General features: G+C 37.4%; 1 protein-coding gene across 1 annotated transcript in view; it reads left to right on the forward strand.

Annotated features, from left to right (window-relative positions):
• The window catches only part of LOC144979557 (potassium channel subfamily T member 2-like), a 102,403-nt gene that overhangs the window by 47,205 nt on the left and 35,198 nt on the right, over positions 1 to 20,000 (forward strand). Inside the window, exons 17-25 of the mRNA XM_078926284.1 lie at positions 4,199 to 4,308; positions 5,435 to 5,610; positions 6,582 to 6,687; positions 7,907 to 8,079; positions 9,070 to 9,141; positions 14,136 to 14,270; positions 14,973 to 15,084; positions 16,657 to 16,758; positions 19,351 to 19,434. Coding sequence (XP_078782410.1) covers positions 4,199 to 4,308; positions 5,435 to 5,610; positions 6,582 to 6,687; positions 7,907 to 8,079; positions 9,070 to 9,141; positions 14,136 to 14,270; positions 14,973 to 15,084; positions 16,657 to 16,758; positions 19,351 to 19,434 — 1,070 coding nt within the window. The remainder of the gene's footprint in view (positions 1 to 4,198; positions 4,309 to 5,434; positions 5,611 to 6,581; positions 6,688 to 7,906; positions 8,080 to 9,069; positions 9,142 to 14,135; positions 14,271 to 14,972; positions 15,085 to 16,656; positions 16,759 to 19,350; positions 19,435 to 20,000) is intronic.

Consider the following 20,000-nt stretch of genomic DNA (forward strand, 5'->3'; position numbering starts at 1 on the left):
GGGTTGTTGGATGAGCGAAGGTCGAATCTTCGCGAAGGAACGATGCGATAGTAAAGTGGAATACACCAATAAATAGATAGATGGATAGGCAGATAGATAGGTAGATGGTCAGAAAAGAGGGGAGAGAAGGGACAGAGAGAGAGAGGAGAGAGAGAGAGAGAGGAGAGAGAGAGAGAGAGAGAGAGAGAGAGAGAGAGAGAGAGAGAGAAATTAATAAAAGAAAAAAAAATTAAAATAAAAATTAAAAAAAATAATTTTTTTTTAAATTAAAAAAAAGGGGGCGGGGGGGGGGGTTGGTTTGAGGCGGACCGGTAGAGAGGGGGAATCAGAGAGAGAGAGAGGGGGGGGGAGGGGAGAAAGAGGGAGGGGGGGACAAAGAAAGAAAGAAAGAAAAAAAGAAAGAGAGAGAGAGAGGAGAGAGAGAGAGAGAGAGAGAAAGGGTGGAGGGGAGGTGAGAGAGGGCGAGTAAACAGCCGAGTGATAGCTGGGTCTATATGTATATTAATGGATGAAAAAGTGGATGATTGGACACAATGAGAGAGAGCTAGGAAGGTAGATGACTATGAATCGGTGGATAATCAGTAGATAGATAGCTAGCTAGCTAGCTAGATAGATAGATAGATAGATAGATAGATAGATAGATAGATAGATAGATAGATAGATAGATAGATAGATAGGTAGGTAGGTAGAGTTGTACTTTTAGTAGTATGAACAGTAGTAGTAGTAGTCGTAGTAGTAGTAGTGGTAGTAGTAGTAGTAGTAGTAGTAGTAGTAGTAGTAGTAGTAGTAGTAGTAGTAGTAGTAGTAGCAGTAGTAGTAGTAGTAGTAGTAGCAGTAGTAGTAATAGTAGTTAGTAGTAGTAGTAAGTAGTAGTAGTAGTAGTAGTAGTAGTAGTAGTAGTAGTAGTACAGTAGTAGTAGAAGTAGTAGTAGTAGTAGTAGTAGAAGTAGTAGAAGTAGTAGTAGTAGCAGCAGCAGTAGCTGTAGTGGCAGAAGTGAGAGCAGCAGTGGTGATGAATATGGGTGACGTTGACATCTAGTGGTGGTCAATCCTGGTGTTGAGTCCGCGTGGAGTCAGCGTTCCCAACAACTTGATCAGGTGAGTTTCCCTACGTCGACGGGCGGAAGTGTCCGAATGGCAAAAACTGAGCACACACACACGCACACACTGTACATCGCAGTGGTCTGGCAGATTGAAGTGTCTGGCCACTGCTGTGTCTGCACAGTTCGATATGCCACGCAAGTGCTGCACGAATCTGTCACCCAGCCTCTTTCCGGTCTCGCCAACGTAAGCAATCCCACACAGGGAGCACGTAATCGCATAGACTAGAATACGGTCAGTGCAAGTAAACGGCCGCCTGATGTCCCAAATCTTGTCTGGAAAGCTGACTCTGTCATACTCCCACAGGTGCCCACAAGTCTTGCATCGGAGTCGCATACACGATCTGGCTTTAGGTCCATCCCTAGGTATGGGTTCCAGGCGGCTTCTGACAAGGAGATCCCTCAGGTTACGATCCCGTCGATATGCTACCAACGGGGGTTCTGGGAAAACTCTGTGGGTGTCTTCACCCGCCTGGAGGATCCCATAGTTCTGCAATAGGATGTTCCTCACTTGATCGGCATGGGGGTGATGCGTGAGGACTAAAATGGGACGCTGTGTCTCCTGCTTCCTGGCATTGCGGGGCCTCATTGCTGCTTCTCTCGACACGAGGCTGGCTTTCCGGACAGCCTTAAGCAAAACCCTTTCGGGATATTCCCGTGCCCTAAAAAAATCGAGCATGCGATCACGTTGAAGCGCAAATTCATCATCTTCCAGACAGAGTCTCCGCAAGCGGAGTATCTGACTGAATGGGATGGAGTCTTTGCACTTCACCGGATGGGATGACCGATAGAGCAGGTAGCTGTGACTGTCCGTTTCCTTGTAGTGTACAGTGGTCCGTACTCCCGTGCTGGTCAATACAGCCTTGATGTCCAAAAAGTTCACCTCAGAGGTTGAAATCTCATAAGTGTACTCTATGGACGGGTGGAAGGAGTCCATCGCTAGGATGAACCCTTTCAACTGGCTGTGGGTCAATGACGTAATGCCGAAACAGTCGTCAATGTACCTTTTGAACAGCTCGGGGGCAGGTCCACTGTACTGATGGAAGAAGGTTTCCTCAAGGTAGCCCATGAAGAGGTTAGCATATGAGGGACCCATCTTGGTGCCCATCGCAACACCTGAGATCTGATGGAAAAATACATCATTGAACTCAAAAGTGTTGAGTGTGAGCACAAGTTCGGTGAGCCTCACAATGCTGTTGCTGGAAATCCCTGGTAATGGATGGCGGTCGACGAAATGCCTGATGGCACGCAGTCCGTCAGGATGCGGTATGGATGTGTACAGTGCCTTCACATCCATGGTGAAAATTAGCCGTGGACGTTCATCCTGGAATCGAATTTCGTCAATGACACCAAGAGCATGGTTAGTGTCCTTGATATACGATGGCAGGGTGGGAACTATACGTTGAAATACCGCATCGAGGAACTGCGATACCTTCTCAGTGGGGCACGAGATAGCCGACACAATCGGCCTTCCAGGTGGAGTGTCAGACAATTCCCGGATCTTGTGTATCTTAGGGAGCATGTAAAAACATGGATTACCTAGGTCGCTGGGGTCGTGTTTAAGGACCTCTGCTCTACTAGGTAATTCTCCCTGCGATATCAAAGACTGGATTGTCTGGTGGACTCTGGTGTTGTTAACAAAACCCCCCCCCCCCAACCTCCGCCGTGACCCTTTCACCTCGCCCCCTCCCCCCCCCCCCCCCTACTGTTCCACTACAGCGTTCTACTACTACTACTACTACTACTACCACTACTACTACTACTACTACTACTACTACTACTACTACAACTACTACTACTACTACTACTACTACTACTACTACTACTACTACTACTACTACTACTACTACTACTACTACTACTACCAATATGTCTTTTATCTTCCATTATAGTCTGGAAAGTTCTGTTCCCTGACGCTGACCTTTGCTTATCAATTAGATCACCCCCCTGGGGCACCCTATCCTCTACCCACGCCACGCTAACATTTCATTCATACTGCAACCACCATTGAGTACAGACGATACAAGTTATTTTTCATTATATTTTATTTGTTTTCCACGTTTATTTGTGTATTGTTGTGCTGACGAAGGGTTTGTACCCGAAACGGCCATTGTCTGTTTTGTTCCCATACGAAGCCTTTCCATTTTCACTCTTTCGTTAGTATGTATAGTCTTGTGGTATGACACTCGCTTTCGGATCGGAAGTTCCTGAGTTCGAGCCTCGCCTCGCTCGGTGCATAGTTGAGTCCTTGGAAAAGACTCTTTACTTACATTCTCTCACCGTACTCAGGTTTAAAATGAGTATGTGGCCGTCAACAGTGTTGTCTCTGTCGGAGAAATTGTAATATCGCCTAACAGGTGTCATGTCTCGTTCTAGATGTTACGTGTTGTTTTTGGTCATGGAACCTTTGTAAAGCGGTTTGAGCACATTTTAGTGGATATTGCGCTATATAAATGCTCTATTGTGTTTGTTTGCTTGTTTGTGTACTTATATAGAGCAATATCTACTAATCGTGCTCAAAAACCTCCACAAGGGGTCCCTAGTTAACAGCAACATTAAATAAAAAACTCTCTTTATTCATCCCATAGGTAAAATTTGTCTCTAGGGTCCATTCCAAGGGAAGACTGGAATAACCTAGGCGTCAGCCGGAGTGCAGCGCCGTAAATTGTGCTAGGGCGCGCGAGGTGACTTGCGCAGGGCCACACAGCGCAGCGGCGGGTCATCGAACACGGTACTTTGTGGGTACGAAACAAAGACGTGCCGCTGAGCCTTGCTACCCCTAACCTTGTGTACTTATATAGAGAGCAATATCTACTAAGCGAGAAAGACAAGAGCATGGCGTTCCTTCACCAACTAGACATTCCAGCATGAAGACAATATGAGGGGAAAGAAGAAGAAGAATAAGACGAAGAAGAAGAAGAAGAAGAAGAAGAAGAAGAAGAAGAAGAAGAAGAAGAAGAAGAAGAAGAAGAAGAAGAAGAAGAAGAAGAAGAAGAAGAAGAAGGAGGAGGAGGAGGAGGAGGAGGAGGAAAAGAAGAAAAGGAAGAAGAAGAAGAAGAATTTTATTATGTTTGGATGACTAATCTTTCATTTTACAGGTTCTGTAGCATTGGATCTCCAGCACACGAGGGTTCCTGGGCTAAACCATTCCGATCCGTGTCTTATGAACAGGTCTAGCAGCAAACGAAGGAATCTCAGCCTACCCAAGGTAAAACAGAAAAGATATATATAATATATATATATATATATATATATATATATATATATATATATATATATATATATATATATATTTGAATAAATAAATAACCAAATAAATATATAAATGAATAAACAAATAAAAAGATATATAAATAAATAGATAAATCAATCAACCAATCTAACAGTAAATTGATAAATAAATAAACAAATAGATTCTTAAGTAAATAAACAGACAAATAAATGGAAAAATGAATAAATAGATGTCCATTTATGCATCCCGAGGAGATATGTTTATCTTCTTTTTTTGAGGGAGGTAATCTTTCTTGAGAAAAAAACCCCAACGATAATCCAGTGTCAGCCCTTAGTTTAAAACCATGAATCGAGCAAAGAGGGGCACGATGTCTTACTCAATGTAAAATTCAGATGGCTCCATGGTGTTTGAACCCCATGTTATACGAAGCCTTAATCTCTCTTTTAATCAATTGAATTCTTATTTTTATCGAAGAAAATAAATTGTTGTAATTGTTTTAAAACAGCCTTTTTTCGGTGATTAGTTCACACTAAATCATATCAACCGGACTTTATAGATAGTGCGCGCTTGGCTAAGAAGCTCACAACATTGCCATCCGGAAGTATAACGGACCAACACACAAAACTATGTGCAACCTTAAACGTTTATAGTCTGGTTAATACAGTATTGTGAGAATTACTCATAAACGCAGATGGCAAAAAACAACAATAACAAAGGCCTGAGTGACGTCAACTATATTATTCTATCTATAGATAGTATGCAGATGACGTCACTCAGGTCTTTGTTATTGTTTTTTGCTATTCGCGATTATGAGTAATGCTCACTGAAATGTATTAACCCGACTTTAAACGTTCATGGATACACACAGTTTTGTGTGTTGGTCCGTTATACTTCCGGATGGCAATGTTATGAGCTTCTTAGCCAAGCGCATACTATCTATACGATTCTTTCATCTCTTTGTATTTATTGAACGAGTTATTTTTACCCTGCCCAATAACACAACAAGCTTGCGAAGTGTGTCACAAATTCCATGTTTTGATTGGTCAAAAATCTGCTGGTTAATTTGAATTGATTGATATCCATTTGTGTGTGTCATTTCAAGGGTTTGACCATCGCCAGCCTTCAGAAAAGACCAAGCATCGCCCCTGTTCCGGCTGTGTTGGACGCTAGTAATATTCATATCAATGTTACAGGCAGTGATTCGGAGGATGAGGAGGAGGAAGAAGAGGATGAGGAGGGGACGGGAGGACATGTGGAGAGGGATGATGCTCACCCCGAGTAAGTGATAGTGGTGGTTGTTGTTGTTGTAGGTATTCGTGGTGGTGGGGATGATGTGGTGATGATGGTGGTGATGATGATGTTGAGAGTAGTGGTGATGGAGGTTGTGATGATGATAATAATAATGATGATGATGATGATGATGACGATTATGATGATGATGATGATGATTATGATGATGATGATGATGATGAAGTTGGTGGTGATCATGATATTGAGAGTGGTAGTGATGGAGGTTCTGATGATGATAATGATGATGATGATGATGATGATGATGATGATGATGATGATGATGATGATGATGATGATGATGATGATGATAATGATGATGATGATGATGATGATGATGATGATGATGATGATGATGATGATGATGATGATGACCAGTTTTTTGACATCGCACTTTTGTTTCAAAAGGAGCGATCTGTAGTCAAGTTTTGGTCCACCTAGATGTAAACACACCGCTTTGTTTATGAAAATTGTAAACATATCCAACTAGTAATCGTAATGTCAGATGTTTCGAAAACTGTGAACACTTTTCATATGTAGGTCACTTTTAACATATTTTGCAATGTGTGCAATGGAAAGTAATCAGTTAGAAGGTGAAACTTTTGAATTTGCATTTTCTGAAAGAATATGCTCCTTAGAGTATTTTAATCTTTATTTGAAGTAAATCGGGTTATTTTTGGTGAATTTATGGTCAGATGTATGGGAAAGGTATCCAGCAACTTTTCTCAAATTTCATACTTTTTCAACTTGACTAGCTGTAAAAATTTATAAGTGAAATTAAGCTTTGATATTTTCCGAAGATGTACAAAAAGAGTTGATTTATTAATTTATGGCAAGAACTCATTTTGGATAAAAATTGATCTTCTAATAACTAAACTTGGCAACATCTCAGTTCAAACCTTTTCACTATCCGATTGATTATGTATGTCATTAACTGTAACTGACATGTTTCTCATTGCCAGATATGTTCGAGGGTTTCCGCCAATTACACCATACGTCGGAACAAGTCCTACCCTCTGCCATTTGATGAGAGAAAAACGTCCTCTGTGTTGTCTCAGACTCGATCAGGTATAGATGAAACGAAGATGACTTCATTCAGGTCTTTGTTATTGTTTTTTTTTTTGCCATCCATCCGTGTTTGTGAGTAATTCTCACTAAACTGTATTCGCCAGACTGTAAACGGTCAAGGTTACACAGTGTTTTGTGTGTTGTGTGTTCCGGATGGCAATGTTGTGAGTTTCTTAGCCAAGCGCCTACTATCGATATGTAATATACGTCTTCGTTGTTTTCATTGTTGTTATTGCTTTTGCTGTTGTTGTTGTTGGTGGTGGTGGTGGTGGTGGTGGTGGTGGTGTCGGTGGTAGCGTTAATGTTCTGGTTGTAGATTGTTTTTTCCTGTTATTGTTGCTACCTTTGTAGTTATTGTTTTTGTTGTGGCAGTAGTTGTCTTTGTTGTAGTTTTTTTATTTTTTGTGTGTTTTTGTTGTGTATTTTCTGTGGACATTGTTGCCATGTAGATGTCGGTGACAGATAGATTGATTGACTCACCAATTGACTGATTTACTGGCTCATTCATTCATTTATTCATCTTTTACATTTCTTGATTGTTTGCTTTATTGATTGATTTGTTTGACTGACTGATTGACTGAATTATTGATTGAGTGATTACCTAACTGACTGGTTGGCTGACTGATTGATTGATAGACTGACTGACTGATTTACTTATTTATTGATTGATTGAGTAGACTTAACTTACTGACTGATTAATCGAATGAATGGGTAATAAAGTAACTAACTGATTGATTGATTTACTGATTAATTGATTGACTGCCTGATTGATTGATTGATTGATTGATTGATTAGTTGATTGATTGACTGATTAACTGATTGACTGACTAACTGACTGATTAATTGACTGATTGATTGATTTACTGATTAATTGATTGACTGACTGACTGACTCATTGACTGATTTACTGACTCATTAATTGATTGACTGACTGACTGACTCATTGACTGATTTACTGACTCATTAATTGATTGACTGACTGACTGACTCATTGACTGATTTACTGACTGACTGATTAATTGATTGGCTGACCGATTAAATGGTTGACTGATTGAAAGAATGATTAATTGATTGCTTGATTGATTGAGTGACTAACTGACTGATTGATTAATTAATTCATCCATTTAACGATGCATTCATTCATTCATTCATTCATTCATTCATTCATTCATTCATTCATTCATTCATTTTTTCACTGTTAACCTCTAACTCCTTCCAGGAGTGCAACCACACTTCCTGCAAAACCGCCAGAGACTACAACTGGTCAAACCCCGCCATCCTCGTCGCTGCTGATTACGCCGCCTCTGGCCTTCATAACTTTATCGTGCCTTTACGTTCCCACGCCAGACCCAAAAAGTCTCTCAACCCCATTATTTTACTCCTTACTTGCCCGTAAGTTATTGGTGTACATTAAAAAAAAAAATTAAAAAATTTAACCCTTTCCTTGCCGATCATTTTCAGCATCTTCCCAAAATGCCAGGGTTTTTTTTAAAAATCTCAAACAAGCTAGATATCTACACAATAATTTTATGTTCTAAGGAATTAAACAAAGATCATTCTTCAAAGTTTATGAAGTGAGTAGAAAAGTGCCAGAAGACAATAGAGAATAAAAATTTAAAAAAAAAAGAAAAAATTTTTTTATTCTCTATTGTCTTCTGGCACTTTTCTACTCACTTCATATCTTTTTGTTACCAACATAAGTGCCTGCTCCACTCACTTTTCTGAATTAATCTTCAAAGTTTGTGATGTACAAAACAAATCTGAATAAGAAGAAATGTATATTATGTCCTAACAAATGTGACGATTTTGCTGTTGGTGGTAATGAGAGGGTTAATTGAGCTTTTTTGTATGTGTAAGACTTACCCCTGAAATGTTGCTGCTTGAAGCTGGAAGAAATGAGTAAAAAAAAGATTGAGCTTTTATATAGAGCAGTATCCACTAAATGTGCTCAAAGCGCTTTACAAGGAGCCCAACAGCAACATTTATCATTTAGGACGGGACATGACGCCTTTTAGGCAATGTTATAATTTTTTTGGGGACAGAGACAACGCTGTTAACGGCTAGGTACATCCTTTTACATCTGAGTGGGGTGAGAGAATGTGAGTACAGAGCCTTTTCCAAGGACTCAACTATGCGCCGAACGAGGCTCAAACCCATAACCTTCCGATCCGAAAGCGAATGTCATACGACAAGACCACAAAGCCGCTCTAACAACAGCCAAATGGAATGTAAGCTCCTGTTTAATACGATTACATAGACTAACATTGCTCTGTTATAATAAAAACTTAAAATTCGGGGGGGCGGGTTGGGGAGGAGAGGAGTTAATATGCTTTAAATTGAATTGTAAAATACTCATTCATTCCTTTTATTTTTCTTACACAGCCCCGAGATTGGATTCCAGAACATGTTGAGTTATTTCCCTTTAGTTTATTGGATGGTTGGCTCCATCGACAGGTCAGTATGATATTATTATTTATTATTATTATATTATTATTATTATTATTATATTATTATTATTATTATTATTATTATTATTATTATTATTATTATTATTATTATTATTATTATTATTATTATTATTATTATTATTCTCTATAGAATACCTGGTCATGACGAAAAAGTAATGAAGAAATCAAATGTAAAGCAGATATTCAATGTTAGGTAAAGGCAACAAATACGAGTAAGTAGAAGAAGTAAATAATATGACTCGAGTAATATAAAGATTTGATGCAAAAAGAAACTTTCTTTAAAAATAATGTATTTAACAAACTTTTATATATAAACGGGTTCAAAACGCTTTAAAAGGGGACCCTAGTTGAGACCAAAACATAACAACATGTAAAATGGACATGCCGCTTTTTAGGCGATATTACTTTTGTTTTCTGTAAATACAGAAATATTGAAAAGATTGTACTTACGGGTAAAGTTGCTGGGAAGAAAAGTAGAGGGAGACAGAGGATAGATTACATTGACAATCGGAACGGATGGATTGGTGGAGGAGGAACAGGAATCGAGCTGTTGGGAAGATCTGAGGACAGATATGGTTGGAGGGACATAATAGCCGATGTCTGCAACAGGCCTGGCACTTGATGATGACTTTCTTTTGTCAGAGAACATGTTGTAAACGGTCAGGTACTCATTTTACACCTGAATACGGACCACCCATCTTTTAATCCAAAATTACACTTTCTGATTCTTGAGGTTGGCATCTCTGCTACAGATCAGGTTGTAAGGTATTTTTCATGAAAAAATAATTTTACTTTTTGTGTAATTTTTAATTATTTAAAATGTATGAGGGCAGATAATATTTGATAAGAGAGTCTTCAAAAATTGAATCTGTCTTGTCCTTGAACGCTCTAATGAAAATATTCGTTGTTCTTCTGCTTCAGCAAACACAAAAATCTGTAAGTTAGCAGCCACAATCACCTCTTCTACCCCCCAGCACAATTCAATAATTTAAATTACAATTGCTTTTTTTTAAATGACCTACCATCACTGTGTGATTTATTATATCCCGCCAGATAATAGAAAATTTAAACTCTTATATTGAAATAGAGATAAACTTATTGCAAATGATATTTTAAAAGTTTGATTAATTCAAATCAAAGACGGATGTTCTAAAACGTTATCATTTTATGTCTTAGATATTGAACAATTCATTCGGTAGGGGTTGTCAACTTGGAAATGTATTCGTTTGTGTTTATTGATATATTAATAAACGTACGACGGAAACTCATTTTCTATGTATTCTATATAGATATACAATGAAAAAACCATGAATTAATAGTGCTCAACTTTTTGATAAAAGGAACTATTTATAAAACATTTCCAGTATAATTATGATCAACTTCTACAATATTGTTTTAAGCGTTGGTTTCCACTTCCTGATAATAGCCAACGCTCGAAACAATTTGTTGTTAAAGTTGATCCTAAATATACTGGATATATATATATATATATATATATATATATATATATATATATATATATATATATATATATATATATATATACGTGTGTGTATGTGTGTGTTCCCCTACCACATCCAAAACCAGAAAGTTCCTCGCATTGTTTCGTGGGTTTGTTTTGTTTTTTTGGTCACTGTTTTTGTCTTTGTTTTTGTTTTGTTTTCCCCTTTATTTTAAAAATTTCTTATTATGTTAGTTAAGTAAACAGACGTACATTACGTCCACAGAGTGTATCCCGGTTCTACAGCTTTAATCGCCTGCAACAGCCATTTGGATAGGATGACGCCCCTTAGGCGACATTAGAAATTTTTTCCGACAAAGACAACGCTGTTTATGTCAGATTTTCATTTTACACATTGTAATGAGTTTTTTTTTTTTTTTTTTTTTTTTTTTTTTGGGGGGGGGGGGTTAAGCCTTTTTACAAGGACTCAACTATCTCTGCTCCGAGTTGGGCTCGAACCCTGAGCCTTTTGGCCCGAAAGCAAATGGTATACCACAAGATCATACCGTCGATTATATAGAAAACCTTTTTTAAAAAACAACATTGGATTTGGGTTCAATTTATACATGCTATTAAAGTCAACGAATAGTATAATCTCTAAAATAAAAGGCTCTAAAAAGCTAGGCGCACCGGTACGGTCTTTCCTTTGTACCCGAAAGGTAGGTACCGCTCTACGGGGCCGATCTATATTCATGTTTTCGTCCAACATAGTCACCGCTCACATTCTTTGTTGCTGTTCAACGATTGGACATTTCTCAATAAATGTAAACACGCTGCTGTGTTTAAGAAAGCTGTAAACATACCAATACTAACTTCCGGGTTTTTTTCCAATTTTCCCTTTAGATATACCCTAAAGACAAATTTCCCTTATGGGATAAATAAAGGGAATTTATATTATTATCATTTTTATAAAACTGACTATTACTGATGATATTTTATGAATGTAAGTACTATTTCCAACTTCAAATTCAGTTTTCAACGAAATATTACTAGATTGACGCGATGGCTCACCACAAGCGACGTGTACTTATATACAGTTCTGATAACCCAAGTTTTTTGGCATCTAGATTTCCCCGAAATAATACCAGATTGACGCGATGGGTCACAAGCAAACGTGTACTTATAGACAGGTCTGATAACCCACATTGTTATGGATTCAATGTTGTAATGGAATAAATTATTACCTCAAACCAACGCAAAAAAAAAGTTCATTACAGCAATGTTGAATCAAGCCCATAATTACGTCCGGTTATCAGACCTGCTTGTATATACACCTTGGTCACAAGAAACAGTTTTCTTTTTTCCCTCTCTAATCTGACCACCCCTTGATATTTTCTAGACGTGGAGCCATTCTTTTTTTATATATATTTTGACCAACGTGCACTTCTTTGCAGGTCTGATAACCCAGATTGTTATGGGCCCGTTATTGTAATGGAAATACTCTCAAACCAACACAATATTTTACAATTACAACTACTTTTATTCAAGCCCATTATCTCATCCGGATTTCAGACCTTACAAAAATGTGCACGTCCATATTTATTTTTTTTTTGGACCCTTTTGAAATCTTTTTTTTTTTTAAATTTTATTTAACATAAAATTTCATTCTTATTCAGCGACAAAAACAACACACCGCATGCGTGAGAATTACATTCTCACAACACTTTTTAAAATTTATTTGCAAAGTTTCTTTGTTTATTGTTTTGGTGACGTTCGGTTTGCACCTATTATTATTATCTAGAGCTAGAATGGAGCCGATCTATATTCATATTTTCATCCAACCGAGTCATCGATCACATGATTTGTTGCTGTACAACGATTGGACATTTCTCAATAAATGTAAACACGCTGCTTTGTTTATGAAAGTTATAAACATACCCATGTGTCATGCTGAGCGAAATTGCCAATTGTAAAGTTGAATATTTCTCAAACTGTGAATACTTTTCACAATGTGGGTCATTTTGAGCACATTTTGCAATGTGACCAATGACCTCGAGCACATTGAAATGTAATATAGACCGTGCCCATTGAGCTTGAGCTATTCATCAACATTGCCATCCTGAGATATAACGGGCCAAACAAAAAACAAAACTATGTGTTACTTTGAACGCTTGTAGAATGGCTCATATATAGCACAGTTTAGTGTGAATTACTCATAAACATGGATGGTAAAAAACAATAACAAAGACCTGAGTGACATCGTTGCCATCTTTAACTTATAGCCTGACACTGACCAAAAAATGACGTCAAAAGACCAGTCTATCGACACAAAAGAAAACAAATCGTGAGTTGTATTCAATAGTTCAACCAATGAAATAACTTGTTTCCAATAGAGTCACTCTACTGACATAACTCACGAGGCTGTGCATAACCGAAATAATGCACGTCATAATTGCTATGTGTCCTTTTGTGGTTTTCATTGTAACAGACTATAAATTCATTTACACGATTGGGCGTCATACGGTGCAAGTCAACTCCGGATTCTATTTATAGAACGACATTGAAGCCAATAAGCTTTTGTTATTGTTTTTAGGCAGCCATTTTTAAGATTAATTCTCACTAAATTCCATCAAGTAGAGTATAAACGTCTCAGGTTCCACAGTTTTGTGTGTTGGATCGTTATTTCCGGCAGGTGAATGTTTTGAGCTTTTTGGCTAAACGCACAGCATCAATAATTTTAATCCAAATTTCTTTAGATATCATAATGAGAATGTTTTTCTTCTTAAATCTCAAAAAAATATACAACAATATTGCCGTACTCTGGAAAAAAACATATTTAAAAATTTGGCCAGAAAACTCGTCCTTAAAATATCTATCGATTTAAATGACCCTCATCTTGGCAAAAACTCTCAAACCTGGGACTTCGCGAAGATTGAAAAATATATAGAAATGTATCGAAATATTGTGATAAATACTTACAAACTGTGATGCTGGCAAATAGGATTCAATAGTCACGTCCGCCCAGCAACCAGGAGCTTGGTTCTAAACAAAGAAAATCGGTACTTTTTAGTCTTCATACTGGCTAGAACTTTTTCACATGTAATGAGTGATCAGAATGTATAAAAGTCAAAACGTGATCAGATTTATAACGTGTTTCTCCTCTGGATACATTTTTATGCTCGTCGGAGAAGTATGTCATAAGGGCGCCCACCATTTGCTCCGATAGTTAAGAACCAGTTACTAAGAGTTACTACGCGTCATTACGAGGGAAGTGACATCACCACTGTTGAATCCAAGTAGGCTCCTATACAATACGCTTCAACAGTCGTGACGTCACTTCCTCTGTAATGATGCAGAGTAACTTAGTAAGTGACTTTTATTACATGATCATACATATGTGAAAAGTTTAGCGCATGATGAAAAAGTACGATTTTCTTGTTAAACAAGCTGTCCCTTGCTAGGGAGACTGACATCAGACATTGAATCCAATTATGGTTGGCTTTGGTGAAGTATATTTTTATGTCTTTCTATGTTTACAGTATAGAGGACCTGTTGAGAGCGGGAATTACCTTGACTGAAAACGTAGTTGTTGTCAACAAGGAATCGTCCAATTCAAAGGAAGAAGATACATTGGCCGATTGTAACACAATCGTCTCTATACAGAGTATATTCAGGTATCACGAATGTATAGAATATGTGTAAGTGTGTGGTTATCTGTGTGTGTGTGTGTGCGTGTGTGTTTGTGTGTGTGTTTGTAAAGAAAATTGCCGTGTACACAATGTTTATAAGTATATTCAGTATCACGATGTTAGAATTGTAAAGTGTGTTGTGTGTGGTGTGTTTAGTGTTGTGTTGTAATTAATGAAGTAATATTATCCTGTGTTGAACAAAACTACTCAAACCCTAAGGAAAAATGACACATTGGCCGATTGTAACACTGTCGTCTCTATAGAGTGTATGCTACAGGGAGTAACAAAATCAGTCGGATGGTGAAAAGGTTTGAACAAGACATATTGCCAAGTTTAGTTAGAAGGTCAATTTTTATAAAAAATGAGTTCTTGTCATAAATGATTAAAGCAACTCTGTTTCATACGTTTTCGGGAAATATCAAAGCTGATTTCACTTCTAAATATTTTTTACAGCTAGTCAAGTTGAAAAAGTATGAAATTTGAGAAAAGTTGCTGGATACCTTTCCCGTATATTTGACCATAACTTCATGAAAAATCACCAGATTTACTTCAAATAAAGTTTAAAATGCTCAGGGGAGCTTTTATTTCAGAAAAAGCAAATCCAAAAATGTTCACCTTCCGACTGATTATGTCATGCACTGACACGTATATAATTCATTATCAATTCCTCATGTTGTGTTTTTCCAGACTGTTCCCCAAAGCCAACATCATCACAGAGATTTCCCACTCCCCAAACATGAGATTTATGCAATTCCGTCCCGACGACCTCTACGCCTTGTCCATATCCAAGCAGGAAAAGGCAAGTACAGGAACCTGGACTATTTGAAAATATTGATGCTATGCTTTTCTTCCCTATTCAAAACGACCATTTTAACGTTTATATAAAATAATAATAATAATAATAATAATAATAATAATAATAATAATAATAATAATAATAGACTCTTATATAGCGCACGATATCTTCAACAATGAGGCTCTTGGCGCTTTAAATTACATCATCACAAAACAATATAGAAAGTACATGACAGCAAAAAGGAAATGTTTTCAAGTATTTCTTGAAAACAGACAATGATTTGGATTCCCGGATGTTCTATGGAATGGGGTTCCATACAGACGGACCAAAATGAGAAATGGAACGTATTCCACCCACAACATGCGTCAGCCAAATTAAACATGCCATTAGTGTGATTGATATAATTTAGATAGAACTAATCACAAATAGGTTGTATGAAAAATAATAATTTTCTCACCGTACTCAGGTGTAAAATGACTCCCTGGCCATTAACAACGTCTCTGTCAGAAAATAAAATATTGTAATATCACTAGCATGGGTCATGAATCGTGCGACATGTCAAAAGTTGTTGTTTGATTAGGGACCTTTTGTTCCACGCTTTGAGAATATTATTGCGCAATATAAATACTCATTTTAGCTTAAGTCAAAAATCTGGAAACAACAGGAAGTAACTCTTCTTTACAGATATAAATAACAATGTGAAATTGAATGTAAGCTTCAATTTAATATACGAAAACAGATAAAATGGACGTTTCGGGTTTCCCCTTTATCAACAAAACTGGATGAATGAAACACTACAGACGAATGAGATAATGTGGTAGTGGCGTTGTTAAGATGAATAAACAAAAACATTTTCTTTCATTCATCCTGTTTTGTTGATAAAGGGGAAACTCAAAACTTCCATTTTATCTGTTTTCGTATATTAAATTGAAGCTTACATTCAATTTCAAAATGTTGTTTATTTCTTCGAGCTTCGAGCAGCAACATTTACATTATTCTTCTTTACAGTAACTCCAGAGCACTATGTCGTGCAAATCACCTAGCAAATTTTATTTAAAAAACAACCAGCTGTTGTATGTGTGAGATTCAGTGGCGTGGCATGCTTACAGTATAAGGTGGTGCCAGAACCAGAATAAAACGACTTACACGTGATATATGTGTAAAAACAAAAGAAAGAAAAAAAAATATTAAAGAAAGACTTACTCAAATAAGTAAGAGGCGGTATAGATAGTATGCGCTTGGCTAAGAAGCTCATAACATTGCCATCCGGAAGTATAACGGACCAACACACAAAACTGTGTGTATCCATGAACTTTTATAGTCGGGTTAATACAGTTTAGTGAGCATTACTCATAAACGCGGATGGCAAAATACAATAACAAAGACCTAAGTGACGTCATCTTCGAACTATCTATATACCATGTCTCAGTTTGTGTTTTAAATGCTGTAATCCATTTTAGTTGCCAAGTACCAAATCAACCAATATAGCCACGCCCCTGGTGAGATCCTTCATTTATATCTGTATGTGTATATACATATATATCATTATAATTAATTACTTTCTCACCTTTCCAGAAAGAACGAGAGAGAGGTTCCAACATTTACTACATGTTCCGTCTACCATTCGCTGCCGGCAACGTCTTCAGTGCCAGCATGTTGGATGCCTTGCTTTATCAAGTAAGAACTTTAATGTTGTCATTTTGTTTGGGGTTTTTTTTTGTGTGTGTTTTTGTTCAACCAATGAAATAACATGAGCTCTACTAACGACAACTCTCTAGACGCTACACAAACCTAAAAAATGACGTCAAACTGCCAGTCCTAGAGGGTTCTAGTGTCAGGCCGTAGCCATCGTTAAGTTATAGCCTGACAATGAAACCCAAAAAGACTGGCATTTTGACGTCATTATTTGGTTATTGCACCGCCTAGTGAGTTGTCGTTAGTAGAGCTCATGGAAACAAGTGGTCCCATTGGTTGAACTATTGAATACAACTCACGATTTGTTTTCTTTTGTGGCCAAAGACTGGCATTTTGACGTCATTTTTTGGGCAGTGTCAGGCTATAAGTTAACGATGGCTACGATTGGGCTATATGTTAACGATGGCTAGGTTGGGCTATATGTTAACGATGGCTACGGTTGGGCTATATGTTAACGATGGCTACGGTCAGGCCCTATGTAAACGATGGCTACAGCCTGACACTGACCAAAAAATGACGTCAAAAGACAAGTCTTTGGTCGCAAAATAAAACAAATCGTGAGTTGTATTCAATAGTTCAACCAATGAAATAACTTGTTTCCATGAGCTCTACTAACGACAACTCACTAGGCGGTGCAAAAACCAAATAATGACGTCAAAATGCCAGTCCTTTTGGATTTCATTATCAGGCTATAACATAACGATGGCTACGGTTGGGCTATATGTTAACGATGGCTACGGTCAGGCCCTATGTAAACGATGGCTACAGCCTGACACTGACCAAAAAATGACGTCAAAAGACAAGTCTTTGGTCGCAAAATAAAACAAATCGTGAGTTGTATTCAATAGTTCAACCAATGAAATAACTTGTTTCCATGAGCTCTACTAACGACAACTCACTAGGCGGTGCAAAAACCAAATAATGACGTCAAAATGCCAGTCCTTTTGGATTTCATTATCAGGCTATAACATAACGATGGATACGGCCTGACACTAGAACCCTCTTGGACTGGCGGTTTGACGTCATTTTTTTAGGTTTGTGTAGCGTCTAGTGAGTTGTCGTTAGTAGAGCTCAAGGAAACAAATTATTCATTGGTTGAACTATTGAATACAACTCATGATTTGTTTTCTTTTGTGGAAAAAGACTGGCATTTTGACGTCATTTTTTTTTGTCAGTGTCAGGCTATAACTTTACGATGGCTACGCTGACACTGACCAAATAATGACGTCAAAATGCCAGTCTTTTGCCACAAAAGAAAACAAATCGTGAGTTGTATTCAATAGTTCAACCAATGAAATAACTTGTTTCCATGAGCTCTACTAACGACAACTCACTAGGCGGTGCAAAAACCAAATAATGACGTCAAAATGCCAGTCCTTTTGGATTTCATTATCAGGCTATAACATAACGATGGATACGGCCTGACACTAGAACCCTCTTGGACTGGCGGTTTGACGTCATTTTTTTTAGGTTTGTGTAGCGTCTAGTGAGTTGTCGTTAGTAGAGCTCAAGGAAACAAATTATTCATTGGTTGAACTATTGAATACAACTCATGATTTGTTTTCTTTTGTGGAAAAAGACTGGCATTTTGACGTCATTTTTTTTGTCAGTGTCAGGTTTATAACTTTACGATGGCTACGCTGACACTGACCAAATAATGACGTCAAAATGCCAGTCTTTTGCCACAAAAGAAAACAAATCGTGAGTTGTATTCAATAGTTCAACCAATGAAATAACTTGTTTCCATGAGCTCTACTAACGACAACTCACTAGGCGGTGCAAAAACCAAATAATGACGTCAAAATGCCAGTCTTTTTGGGTTTTAGTGTCAGGTTATAAGTTAACGATGGCTTCAGCTTGACACTGACCAAAAAAATGACGTCAAAAGACAAGTCTTTGGCCACAAAAGAAAACAAATCGTGAGTTATATTCAATAGCTCAATCAATGGAATCACTTGTTTCCTTGAGCTCTACTAACGACAACTCACTAAACGGTGCAAAAACCTAAAACATGGCTTCAAACTATAAGTCCTGCAGTGTTCTTGTGTCAGGCTATAAGTTAACGATGGCTACGGTTCAAGCCTCGCTTGAGTGAAAAAAGTTTACCACCTTAACATTTAAAGTAGACTACACTTACCGACATTAGCTTTTGATTGGCGCTTGGACTCTATCAGCATATTCTCATTTTAAAAAACCCTTAGAATAAATGAGGGGTTTTATCAATATATTTTTATATATTTATTTACTTATTTATTCAAAATTCATTCATTTATTCATATGGCCATTCAATAATGTATATATTATCATATCATAGCACAGCATTATTCATTTAATCTTTTATTATTTGTTCATATATACATTTTCATTAATTTATTTTTATATCTATTTATTTATTCATTCATTCATTCATTCAAGTATTTATTCATTTATAATGCTATAGTCAGTCATCATTACTCTTTTTCCAGAAATGCAGTTAAAGCAACAACAACCCCATCCCCCCCCCCCCCCCCCAATAAATAAAACCATTACATATTAAAAATGCACATAAAATGTCTTGTTGTTTCTTCTTCCCAGGCATTCGTGAAGGATTACTTGATAACCTTTGTCCGATTACTACTTGGTATCGATATGGCTGTTGGATCCGGGCATCTCTCCGCTGTAAGTTGACGATTACTGTTTATAGATAGTATGCAGATGACGTCACTCAGGCCTTTGTTATTGTTTTTGCCATCCGCGTTTGTGAGTTGTTCTCACTAAACTGTATTAACCAGACTATAAAAGTTCATGGTTACACAGAGTTTGTGTGTTGGTCCGTTATACTTCCGGATGGCAATGTTGTGAGCTCCTTGGCCAAGCGCATTCTATCTATAAGTATAGATAGTATGCGCTTGCCAAAGAAGTTCACAACATTGCCATCCGGACGTATAACGGACCAACACACAGAACTCTGTGTAACCATGAACTTTTATAGTCTGGATAATACTGTTAAGTGAGAATTATTCATAAGCATGGATGGCAAAAAATAATAACAAAGACCCGAGTGACGTCATCTTCGTTCTGTCTATAAGTCGTGAATACCGTGAAGAACTCTAAAGCTTGTGGGATTATTTTTCTGTTTGTTTATTGTTTTTGTTGTTTTTTTTGGTTTGTTTTTTTTTTCTTCTTTTTTGTGGGGGAGGGGGGGGGGGGGGGGGGGGTGTTGTATATTTTTGTTTTTGTTTTAT

The sequence above is a fragment of the Berghia stephanieae genome, chromosome 9, assembly GCF_034508935.2.
Source record: "Berghia stephanieae isolate SIO BIC M18660-M18661 chromosome 9, UCSD_Bste_1.3, whole genome shotgun sequence".
NCBI classification, from domain to species: Eukaryota; Metazoa; Mollusca; class Gastropoda; order Nudibranchia; family Aeolidiidae; genus Berghia; species Berghia stephanieae.